The 12,608-nt window shown below is 46.7% G+C and overlaps 1 protein-coding gene across 1 annotated transcript in view; it reads left to right on the forward strand.

Annotated features, from left to right (window-relative positions):
* The window catches only part of SLX4 (SLX4 structure-specific endonuclease subunit), a 14,928-nt gene extending 10,496 nt beyond the window's left edge, over positions 1-4,432 (forward strand). Inside the window, exons 8-10 of the mRNA XM_015409958.1 lie at positions 1,414-1,516; positions 1,645-2,064; positions 3,731-4,432. Of these exons, the coding sequence (XP_015265444.1) occupies positions 1,414-1,516; positions 1,645-2,064; positions 3,731-4,076 (869 nt within the window). The 3' untranslated portion in view covers positions 4,077-4,432. The remainder of the gene's footprint in view (positions 1-1,413; positions 1,517-1,644; positions 2,065-3,730) is intronic.
* The last annotated feature ends 8,176 nt before the right edge of the window (positions 4,433-12,608 follow it).

The raw sequence follows: 12,608 nt of genomic DNA on the forward strand, positions 1-12,608 counted from the left end.
CCCCCCGGGGCTTCTGGCCAGGCGCTCCAATCATGGCATGGGCTGTGCGACACACTCCCCGTGTTCTGAGCCACAGCCGTTGCCCATCAGTTTCATTAGTGACTTAGAGGAGAGGCAAAAAAGGTTATCATTTTCTGCACTGTGCATCAGTCATCTGTCTCCTTGATCATCTTTTCCCCTTAAACTAAAGGGCCTACGACACTGTAGCCTGTCTTCACTGATCCCTTGATTATGTGTGTTTGCCTTTCTTTTTTCCAGTTCTGCACTATTCTTTTTGAGATGGGACAACTAGGAAGGAACATGGGACCCAACATGAATTGTCTCTCTCTTGCTGGCAGTTTGCAGGCATCCTGGAGCGTCACGTGCTCCAGGCCGGCCGGCAGGACTAAGCAAGCGAGCTTGCCGAATAGGGCCCCCCCCCCCCCCTGGGGGAGGGCATGTCTGCCAGTTGCTGTACATAATGCTGCCCAACAAAAAATGGTCTCACCTGCCATTATAGCAGTGTTCCCTCTAAGCTATGCTAGGGGGTGCTGGTGCACTGAATTGTAGCTCCTGCTCAGTCATTGTAGAGGAGGGGGGCACCTCCTTCTGGGGCCCATAGAATTGGACCCCCTGGTCCGATATTTTTGAAACTTGGGAGGTTTTTTTGAGGAGAGGCACCAGAAGCTATGCTGCAAATTTGTTGCCTCTATCTCAAAAAACAGCCCCCCCCCCAGACCCTCAGAATCGATTCTCCATTATGGCCCATGGGTCCCATTGTCCCCATAGGCTATAATAGAGCAGGGAAAATAGTTTGGTTTTTTTGCACACCCGTTATGTTTTTAAGTATGATTTGTAAGCTGCCTTTAGTAATGGTAAAAATGGGATATAAGTATTTGAATAAGTAGCTTGGGCAAATTGACAACATTTAAGCAACTTCCTATTTGTTAAATTAGGCAGGGTTCTGACAGTGTTTGTTCCACCTCAGTTATGCTTGATCTGTAAATTTGTCATATTTCACTAACCCCCCCCCCCAAAAAAAACGAACAAATATAGTTTAATAGAATTCATTTTGAGATTTTTACAAGGTTATGTAAATAATCTTCTAAAAACTAATGTTTGCGATAGTCAAATGTAGACTCACTCACAACTTTAATGCTACTAGCTTTTTTTGCTCACAGGATAGAATTTCTGCTCACAGCACTATGGAGCTGAGAGGGAACACTGATGTATGGTTCTTTTGTCACAGCTTGGAGAAGCATGTCCTCGACACTGCTGAAACGACCTGCTGTTCAGACATTTTCTCCTTCAGCTGCCTCTCCCCCCCCCCCCCCCGACACCGGGCGAGTTTTTTGGGCGAGTAAGAAATGTCTGTGGTGGTCACTGCCTCTGCGCGCTCTCACAGTAGGACCCCCCCCCCTCCTTCTCCTCCAGATCTTTTCTGCCAAGAGAGGGAAGCCCTTTGCACGACCCCACCCACTCCTATGCCATCTTACTCCATCATGGAGACCCCGGTGCTCAAGAAAGAACTGAGCAGGTTGGTCCTGTCGGGACAGAAACGGGTTCCTTCATGGGGGAGGAGGGGGCGCAAACCAAAGGAATGCCACTCAGTCAGTGTCATGAGTGCCAGCTTTTGCCGCTCTGAGCCTTGTCTCCGTGTCCTAGGTTTGGGGTCCGCACTCTGCCCAAGCAGCAGATGGTACTGAAGCTGAAGGAGATATTTCAGTACACTCACCAAAGATCTGACTCCAGAGATGCAGCCGCATCCTCACAGCCGGGCTTGTGCCATGGGACCCAGGCAGCCCTAAGAAGTCTGACATCAGCCGCTGCCCGCAGGGGCTTTCCCCAGCAGCTCCCCGCCTGTCCTGCGCTTCCGCGGGTGCTCCTGGCTGGGGAGTGCTTTGGGGGCTCCTCTGGAGGAGGTGATCAAGGGCAGATGGCCAAGCGGGGCTGTTTGCCGGCTGGGGCAGGAAGGCGGAAGAGAGCAGCAGAGGGTCCCGCTCGAAGTGGCCAGGCCCTGGCGGCATTTCAGAAGGCAGGCGGACTCTCAGGGGCCGCCAGTGACATGTCTGTTGTTCTGCAGAGGTAAGGGGCTGGACTGGGGCCAGGCTTGGTAGCCCGTTTTACTTTTCCACTAGTCAGCTGCAAAGCTCAGTCTTTCCACAGTGTTAACTGTAACAATAAGGTGATTCCTTAAGTAATCACATAGTAACTGTATTAACAAAAGGAAAATGGCTTTTAAAACTTGAAATAATTAAACTTAGTAATTTCATTCCTTGCCATCTTCAGTTTTATTCCAAGTGTTTATTAATGAAAGTGGTTTTTACTAGCTGTGACTAATTTCATAACTTTGGTCTGCCCTTTCACTTTTTTTTTCTGCCAGTATACATAAATTTTATACAAGCCCAGATACCTTATATGTACTTGTAACTAGTGAAAGGAAAATAGTTCACAGAATATGAAGAAATCTGGACCAATCCAGAACTTCTTTATATTTGGGGTTGTGTTTATATTCCAAAATATATATGCTATACTGTGTAGCTGTGCTATATAGGGAGTATAAACAAAAACACTCTGCATTTGCTGTTACATTGTTAAGTTTAATTTCTTGCCTACAATTTTACTTATTTCAATTTCTTTTATTAGATTTTTGTCCCACACCTCCCCTAGAATTGGGCTCGGGTCGCTAACAACATAATCTTTTTTAAACAGAAGAGAACTGAGAAGTGTGTCCAGAAAAAAAGGGAGTTCTGTGGCCCAGACTAGCCCAGTTGTGGTGCCGATGGCCAGGCCGCTTTTTCAGATAACCACCAGGGGGGGGGGGGGGGGGGGAGAGATAGTTTAGCTCACGCGTGCCATTTGGAAGGTTCCCGTTTTCAGCTGCTGACATCCTCAGGTGAAAGGTAGCAGGACAGGGAACAGTATGTGTGAATGAGACACTTCGGCCCCCTCCTGCTCAGAGTGGACACGCGGCAGAAGGCAGCTTCATTCGTTCAAGGCTGTGTTCCTGTTCATCTAGTTGCAAATGAACCTCGTTAAATCCAGTGGGGCTTTAGCGTAAATATGGATAAGATATGCTCCGACATTCTCCCTGCTATTGGGTTTGAAAACACACAAGTCAAAATATGTAGCAAATTTGGTTTCAGTGAATGTTACATGCTACAGAAATTTTTTCTACCTGGACAGAAGCAGGGGCATAAAGGACCCTCAAAGGTAGTGGGAATGGCTTTGAGGCCAAAAGTGAAAACAGAATCTGAGACACCGTGTGCGGCAGATTCCTCTGCCTGAAATGTTCTCACCACTGGAGACCTGGCCAGTGTTTTTGTGGGGTTGTGCCTTGGAGGGAGGTCTTGGGCAGCAGGAGGAGGAGGAGACCTAACAGGATTTACTCCTATGGAGCTGTGGGGAAAGTCACAGGACTGGGCAGATGTATGGAAGATGGGCCAAATGGGGCACCCAAGTTACAGCTGCCGAAGTACAGTCTGGGGGCCGGGGTGTGTGTGTGTGGCTAGCAGGCCCCACGTACCTGTGTTGTCCTCATGGTTAGTCCGGTCCAGTCTGCCTTTACGTTAAACAGTTTGGCATCCTGGGGATGAGCCCAGCTCCTCTTAAAAACTTAACTAGCAAAGCCCAAGTCTATGACAGTCTCGGCTTTCGTGTAAGCAGGAGTCTCCCTTTTGAGAGGTGCGTTGGCTGAAGGTTCTTCTTTTTGACTCTGATCGAGGTTCCCTGCTCCCCTCCTCTCTTGCAGTTCTTCCACTGAGTTTGAGACCAGCGTGCTGGCTGAGGAGGAGGAGGAGGAGGAAGACATCCCAGCCTCCCAGGCAACCTGCCGCGAGGCAGCTGCGATGGTGGCGTTGCGGCAGTACATCTGTTCCAGGCCGGCACTCCGCCGACAGATTCTGTTCTACCAGCCCTTTGAGCTTGCTCGACTGCAGTCTGAACTGAAGCAGAGCGGCATAAGGGTTGCCCTGGGCAGGCTGCTAGAGTTCCTGGACGCTCACTGTATCACCTTCACCACAGCAGAAGCCCGGAGAGAGAAGAAGCAGCAGCAGCAGGGCGCACGCTGGGGGAGAGGGAGGGGGAAGAGATACTGAGGGGCTCGTACGGGACGGGTCATCGGCAGGCCATTGCCCCCCCCCTCCCTTTTCACAGCCTTTTGCTTCCTCTGTTCATGTTTCTTCTTTCTTTGTGAGTCCCGGAGAGGCTGGGTGGCCAGCCAGTGCCCTGGCAGAACCCTTGGCCTTTCAGGAGGAGGAAATAGCTCCTTCTCCTGTGGACTTGGGCTTCTGAGGAAGACTGAGAGCACGGGGGGGTGTGTGTGTCGGAGTATCTTGTCCACTCAGGTTTTTCTTTCTTCTTCAGGGTAGTCTTGCCTCAGTGCTGCCTTAGCCTAGTAGCAAAAACATCTGTGCTCTATCTCATGGGTTTCTGTACTAAAAATGTTGTCGTGTCCCTCTTTGTATAATGAAAGTATTCTTTTGTAAAACGTGTGTATGTGTGTGTTGTGCATTTTATGCGGCCTGCAGAATCCTGCTGTAGGAATGGGGCTCTTGGGCATTGGGCAGATAATTGTGCCCTGGAGCCGTTGGCCACGGAGCCAGCCAGAGGGGTAGCGTCGTGATCTTGCGCTTGGTTCTGAGCAGGGCTTAAGACCTGGTGAGAGATATTCAGTGGCCACGTCAATGGAAAATTCTTCCTAAAGTTCAAAAACAGAACATTCGATTTCGAAAGAGGGAACTTTACAGAAATGAGGGAAACGGTTAGAAGGAAGCCATAAGAGAAACTCAAGTCAAATCCCTAGAGGATCCCTAGTGTGATAAAATCACTATTTCAAGCCCAGATGGAATGCATTTCCCAGGTTTAAAAAGGGCACTGCCATATCTAAAAGCATGTCTGCGGGGTTAATGACCCAAGTTGAAGAAGCCATACAAGGTAAAAAGGATTATTTTAGAAAGTGCCACGTCTACCCCAATGAGGTAAATAGAAGGTAGCAGAGAATGTGAGGAGTGGGTTGCTAAAAGCATCAAGACAGACAATGTATCTTGAGCAGTAAACTAGCCAGTGACATAGCTGGGCTGTTAAATTACAAAGAAAAGGATTGCTGAAGGAATTTGGGGGGCAGAGACGCGAACTTAATTTGCATGGAGCGTGGACCCGGGCCAGAGCCACTGCCTGCAGGAAGGAAGTCTGAAGGACTGACTCGGAGGTGATGAGATGAGGCCCTAGACCTGTGTCAGCAATTCAAAACCATTAAGTATCCAGGTCCTGATGGCACACACTTGAGAATCCTTAGGGCACTCAAATGCAAAATTGTTCCTCTACTAGAGTAGCAGATGTTACACGATGATGCGCGCGGGGGGGGGGGGATATTCCCCCCAGCTCCTGGAAGCAGGAGGACCTCAGGGCTGAGGAGAAAGTGGCCACAGATAAGCTTCCCCCCAGCTCCGGAGGCGAGGCCTGAGTGGCTCCCAGCCACCGGCCTGCCAAGCCTCTCCCCCCACAACGGCCACAGCACTCTCTGCGCATGCGCAGGGAATGCTCTTTTACTTTTTGGGGAAATTTAAGTATCCCCCATATATTTTTTTCAACTTTTTAGATTTTTCTGCACTCCTAGGGACTGCTCCAAGTGTGCAGGAAAATCTCTCTGCCCCCCAAGTGCCCCCCAATGTGCAGATTTAGATATCCACAGAGAGGGGGCAACTTGGCTATTAGATATATAGATTATTAGGCACATAGTGAAACAAATCCTGCTGAGGCAGACTCAGTAGAAAAGGAGTCCAGTAGCTCCTTACAGGCTAACAAACTTTGTGGCAGGAGAGGAGCTTTCTTGAGTCACAGCTCACTTCTTGAAGGGGAATGGAAGATTTGTCTTCACTTACTGTAAAGTTTCCTTCTCTGGTGGTCCAGGAGTGGGGCAGTCCTCTAGAGTCCTGGGAAACCGCTCCCCTTCTCTGAAGGCTGAGCTGGCAGACTCTTTCGTCCCGGAGGGGAGGGGCTTGTCCCCTGGCTTCCCAGTCGTTCTCCAAGCCCCCATTCCCCTCAACTGTATAGAGAAAAATAACAATCCCCCCCCCACACACACACTGGGGAGCTAACCATCTAACAAACTTCAGAATGGGCTCAAAAAACAGTCCCCAACCAGACCAACCCATGTATTCCAACCTCACCCAGGTTAGAACTAATGTCCCATCTCTGCCTAGCCACCAGTATCAACACCTTGCTGACAGTGGAAGCTGCACCCTTAACCGGGTGGCCAGGACTGCCCCACTCTGTGGACCACTGAGAAGAAAGCTTCACGGTGAGTGAAGACAAATCTTCCATTCTCCGGTGGTCCAGGAGTGGGGCAGTCCTCAAGACTCCTTACTCCTGGGACATAAAACAGCAGTACCCTCCAGAGTGGGTCCAACAGCTTCCCCGTCTACAAGGTGTGTTGCTGGAGCCTTCTACCAAACCCTGCCTCAGCCGAAGCCATCTTGTCTATCTGGTAGTGTCTTGTGAAAGAATGTATGGATTTCCAGATGGCAGCCCTACAAATCGTCTCCAGAGATGGGAAGGCTCTGTAGGCCGCTAATGCGGCCGCCCCCCCTAAGGGAGTGGGCTGTTATCCCCTGTGGCGGTTCCAGACCCCTAGCCTTGTAAACCATCACTATACACCCCTTCTCTAGGGACAACTTCTGAAAGGAAAGAAAAAGAGAGTCAGTATTTCTTATTTGCCTTGTTCTATCCAAATAGAAGCTAAGAGCCCTACGCACATCTAGGCAACTCCATTCCCTTCTCACACCGAGGGTTAGGGCAGAAGGAAGAACAATGGCCTCCAACCAATGAAAGACCAGGTTCACCTTCGGGATAAAGGCTGGATCAGGGTGAAGAACCACTCTATCATTATGGAATATGCATAGCTCCTTGTCTATTGACAGAGCTCTCAACTTTGAGACCCTCCGTGCATAGGTAATACTGACTAGAAACACTGTCTTGAAGGTCAGTTCTTTCATGGGGCAGGTTGCCATTGGCTCAAACAGTATCTTACAAAGAGCATTGAGCACTACATTAAGGTTCCAAGTTGGACACCTATGGGTCTGTGGAGGATTCAGCAGAGTTGCTCCCCTCAATAATCTTTTAATATTCAAGTATAGCCAAGAGACTGAACAAATTTATAACAGATTATATCTCACAAGATCAAGTAGGATTCATGCCTAATAGAGATCTAATAGACAACACTCACAAGGCCCTCAACATAACAGACATCGCTAAACAAAGCAACAGAAATTATCCTGCTTCCCCTGGACACAGAGGAAGCTTTTGATAGTCTAGAAATATCATACCTAAAAGAACTTTTACTAAGGATGGGCTTTGGTCAAAAATTCTTAAACGTCATCAATGCCATTTACAAAGAACCAAAATTGTGCCTAAAAATAAATGACTCTCAGCACCATTTATTCTTGGAAAAGGCACAAGACAGGGGTGCCCTCTCTCACCCCTACTATTCGCAATGGCAATAGAACCACTAGCCAACATGATCAGAAACAAAGATGATATTGATGGAATCGAAATAGGGAAGAAAAACTATAAACTTACATTATTCGCGGATGACATGTTACTGTTTTTAACCAACCCAAACAAATCACTACCCTCACTACAAAATGTACTGAAAGAATACAGTGAGGTATCTGGCCTACAAATAAACCAACCAAAATCAAGGAATATACAGTGATCCTCATGGATCACTGCCTTGTCGTGGCGAGGGGGCTTGCGCAGTTCAATGAAGCTGTGGGCTATGCCGTGAAGGGCCACCCAAGACAGACAGGCCACAGCAGAGAACTCAGACCAAGCGTGATCCACCTGGAGAAGGAAATGGCAACCCACTCCAGTATGTTTGCCAAGAAAACCCCATGGACAGTATCAAAAGGCTAAAAGATATGACGCCGGAAGATGAGCCCCTCAGGTCGGAAGGTGTCCAATATGCTACTGAGGAAGAGCAGAGGACAAGTACAAGTAACCCCAGAAAGAGTGAAGCGGCTGGGCCAAAGCCGAAAGGACGCTCAGTTGTGGATGTGTCTGATGGTGAAAGGAAAGTCCGATGCTGCAAAGAACAATACTGCATAGGAACCTGGAATGTAAGATCTATGAATCAAGGTAAGCTTGACGTGGTCAAAAATGAGATGGCAAGACTGAACATCGATATCCTAGGAATCAGTGAACTAAAGTGGACAGGAATGGGCGAATTTAACTCAGAAGACCATTATATCTACTACTGTGGCCAGGAATCTCGTAGAAAAAATGGTGTGGCCTTTATAGTCAACAAGAGAGTGCAAAAGGCAGTACTGGGATACAATCTCAAAAATGACAGAATGATTTCTGTCCGATTCCAAGGCAAACCATTCAACATCACAGTAATCCAAGTCTATGCCCCAACCACTGATGCAGAAGAGGCTGAAGTGGACCGGTTCTATGAAGACCTACAACACCTCCTAGAACTAACACCAAAAAATGATGTCCTCATCATCATAGGGGACTGGAATGCTAAAGTAGGAAGTCAAAAGGTAACTGGAATAACAGACAAGTTTGGCCTTGGAAAGCAAAATGAAGCAGGGCAAAGGTTAACAGAGTTTTGTCAAGAGAACACACTGGTCATAGCGAACACCCTTTTCCAACAACCTAAGAGGCGACTCTACACATGGACATCACCAGATGGGCAACACCGAAATCAGATTGACTATATAATTTGCAGTCAAAGATGGAGAAGCTCTATCCAGTCAGTAAAAACAAGACCTGGAGCTGACTGTGGTTCAGATCATGAGCTACTCATTGCAAAATTCAGACTTAAACTGAAGAAAATTGGGAAAACCACGAGGCCATTCAGGTTTGACCTAGATCGCATCCCTGATGAATATACAGTAGAGGTGAAGAATAGATTCAAGGGTCTGGATTTGATAGATAGAGTGCCTGAAGAACTATGGACAGAGGTTCGTGACATCGTACAGGAGGCAGCAATCACCACCATCCCAAAGAAAAAGAAATGTAAGAAAGCAAAGTGGCTTTCTGATGAGGCTTTACAAATAGCAGAGGAAAGAAGGAAAGCGAAAGGCAAAGGCGAAAAGGAAAGATTTACCCAACTGAACGCAGATTTCCAGAGAACAGCAAGGAGAGATAAGGAGGCCTTCCTGAATGAACAGTGCAAAGTAATAGAAGAAAACAATAGAATGGGAAGGACTAGAGATCTCTTCAAGAAAATTGGAGAAATCAAGGGAGCGTTCCATGCAAAGCTGGCCATGATAAAGGACAAAAACGGTAGGGACCTAACAGAAGCAGAAGAGATTAGGAAAAGATGGCAAGAATACACAGAAGAACTATACAAGAAAGACCTCAATGTCCTTGACAAACACGACGGTATAATCACTGACCTTGAGCCAGACATCCTGGAATGTGAAGTTAAATGGGCCTTAGAAAGCATTACTAACAACAAAGCTAGTGGAGGTGATGGTATTCCAGCTGAGCTATTCAAAGTCTTAGAAGATGATGCTGTTAAAGTTCTGCACTCCATTTGCCAGCAAATTTGGAAAACGCAACAGTGGCCACAGGATTGGAAAAGATCAGTATACATTCCAATCCCAAAGAAGGGCAATGCCAAGGAATGTTCAAACTATCGCACAATTGCACTCATATCACACGCTAGCAAGGTCATGCTCAAGATCCTACAAGCTAGGCTTCAACAGTACGTGGATAGAGAACTACCAGAAGTACAAGCTGGGTTTCGAAGAGGTAGAGGAACTAGAGATCAAATTGCCAACATTCGCTGGATTATGGAGAAAGCAAGAGAGTACCAGAAAAATATCTACTTCTGCTTCATTGACTATGCTAAAGCCTTTGACTGTGTGGATCACAACAAACTATGGCAGGTCCTTAAAGAGATGGGAGTACCAGACCACCTCACATGTCTCTTGAGAAACCTGTATAAGGGCCAAGAAGCGACAGTTAGAACCGGATACGGAACAACTGATTGGTTCAGCATAGGAAAAGGAGTACGACAAGGATGTATACTGTCACCTTGCTTATTTAATATATATGCAGAGTACATCATGCGAAATGCTGGCCTGGATGAATCACAAGCGGGAATTAAGATTGCTGGGGAAAAGATCAACAACCTCAGATATGCAGATGATACCACTCTAATGGCTGAAAGTGAAAAGGATCTAAAGAGCCTCTTGCTCAGAGTAAAAGAGGAGAGCGCAAAAGTGGGCTTGAAGCTCAACATCAAAAAAACTAAGATCATGGCATCCGGCCCCATCACTCCTTGGCAAATAGAAGGGGAAGCTGTGGAAGTAGTGACAGACTTCACGTTCCTGGGATCCCAGATCACCGCAGACTGTGACTGCAGCCATGAAATTAAAAGACGCCTGCTCCTTGGGAGGAAAGCGATGGCGAACCTAAACAGCATGATAAAAAGTAGAGACATCACCCTGCCAACAAAAGTCCGCATGGTCAAAGCAATGGTATTCCCAGTAGTCATGTATGGCTGCGAGAGTTGGACTGAGCTGGACTTTAAGGAAGGCCGAGCGCCGAAGAATAGATTCTTTTGAACTATGGTGCTGGAGGAGACTCTTGAGAGTCCCTTGGACTGCAAGAAGAACAAATCAGTCAATCCTCAAAGAAATCAACCCTGACTGTTCCCTGGAAGGCCAGATAATGAAACTGAAGCTCAAATACTTTGGCCACCAAATGAGAAGGGAGCACTCACTGGAGAAGACCCTGATGCTTGGAAAGATTGAAGGTCAAAGAAGACGGGGACGGCAAAGGATGAGATGGTTAGACAGTGTCATCGATGCAACGAACATGAAGTTGAGCCAACTTCAGAGGACGGCAGAAGACCGGAAGGCCTGGAGAGAGCTCGTCCATGGGGTCGCGAAGAGTCGGACTCGACTGTGCGACTGAACAACAACAAATACACGTATAATGAAGGGAATTAAAACCCAATTGCAAAATTGGGAGAAAACAAACCCAAATTGAACAGATACAACTTAATAAAATCCTTTATTCTCCCCAAATTCATCTTCCTTTTCAGAACTATACCAAACTATATGGAAATACCGAACTCGAAATTAAAAGAATGGCAAAGTACATTGAATAACTTCCTCTGGGCTCATAAAAAGCACAGAATAAGGGCACAAATACTATACAGATCGGATAAAATGGGAGGAATGAAATTCCCCAATCTACACAACTACCACCATGCCACCCACCTCGCCAGAATAATAACCATGCTCAAAACAAAAAGTCTTCCAGACTGGACTAACATAATAGCAGAAAACACAAAACCACACACCCTCAGAGAGCATAAGACCCATAGAAGTGAAACAAAACAAATTTCTAAATCCAATACTAACAATCTGGGACAAGTTCAGGAAAAACACCATTCATTTCAAGGTTCTCTTCATTCTATGGACAATCATGGTACCCGCGAGGACAATGCAATCAGGAATATGTAAAATGGAGGGAAGCAGGTATTATAAAATTAGAAGACCTGACATCAAATAAGGAGATAATGAATGAAAACACAACAGAACTCAAATTCAATTTAAGGATACCATGGTATCAGTACCTTCAGTATAATCATCTATGCTCAAATATAAAATTTAGGGAAATTCTGCAAAAGCCAATAACTCCTTTTGAAGCTTTGATAAGAGAGGCTGATGAAAGCAAAAAAGGAGTAATATCCAAAATATATGCCATTTTATACAAGAAAACACAACACTACCATACCTGTATAAGGGTCAAGAAGCAACAGTTAGAACCGGATATGGAACAACTGATTGGTTTAGCATAGGAAAAGGAGTACAACAAGCATGTATATTGTCACCTTGCTTATTTAATATATATGCAGAGTACATCCTGCGAAATGCTGGCCTGAATGAATCACAGGTGGGAATTAAGATTGCTGGGAAAAAGATCAACAACCTCAGATATACAGACGATACCATTCTAATGGCAGAAAGTGAAGAGGACCTTAAGAGCCTCTTGCTCAGAGTAAAAGAGGAGAGCGCAAAACTGGGCTTGAAGCTCAACATCAAAAAACCTAAGATCATGGCATCCGGCCGCATCACTCCTTGGCAAATAGAAGGGGAAGTCGTGGAAGTAGTGACAGACTTCACGTTCCTGGGATCCCAGATCACCGCAGACTGTGACAGCAGCCATGAAATAAAAAGACGCCTGCTCCTTGGGAGGAAAGCGATGGCGAACCTAAACAGCATGATAAAAAGTAGAGACATCACCCTGCCAACAAAAGTCCGCATGGTCAAAGCAATGGTATTCCCAGTAGTCATGTATGGCTGCGAGAGTTGGACTATAATCAGCTGAGGATATTGGTGGGAGAACTGGTCTGGGAGTGTGGGGAAGTGCTTAGAGTTGTTGCAGATTCCTGGCTGCTTGAGAGAGGGAGAGGAAAGGGCATTGTTTGACTGTGATTGACTGCAATTGAGAAGGGGCATTGTTTTGCATGTGATTGAGTGCCTGGGTGCATTTGAATAGCTGCTGCCCGCCCTCTGCTGGGGGAGGCCTCTATTTAAGGAAGCACCTTGCCAGAGGCAGAGGAGACCCAGCTGAGCACTGAGCAGGAGCAGGAGACAGAGGGG

The sequence above is a fragment of the Gekko japonicus genome, unplaced genomic scaffold (assembly GCF_001447785.1).
Source record: "Gekko japonicus isolate JY-2015 unplaced genomic scaffold, Gekko_japonicus_V1.1 scaffold78, whole genome shotgun sequence".
Taxonomy (NCBI): domain Eukaryota; kingdom Metazoa; phylum Chordata; class Lepidosauria; order Squamata; family Gekkonidae; genus Gekko; species Gekko japonicus.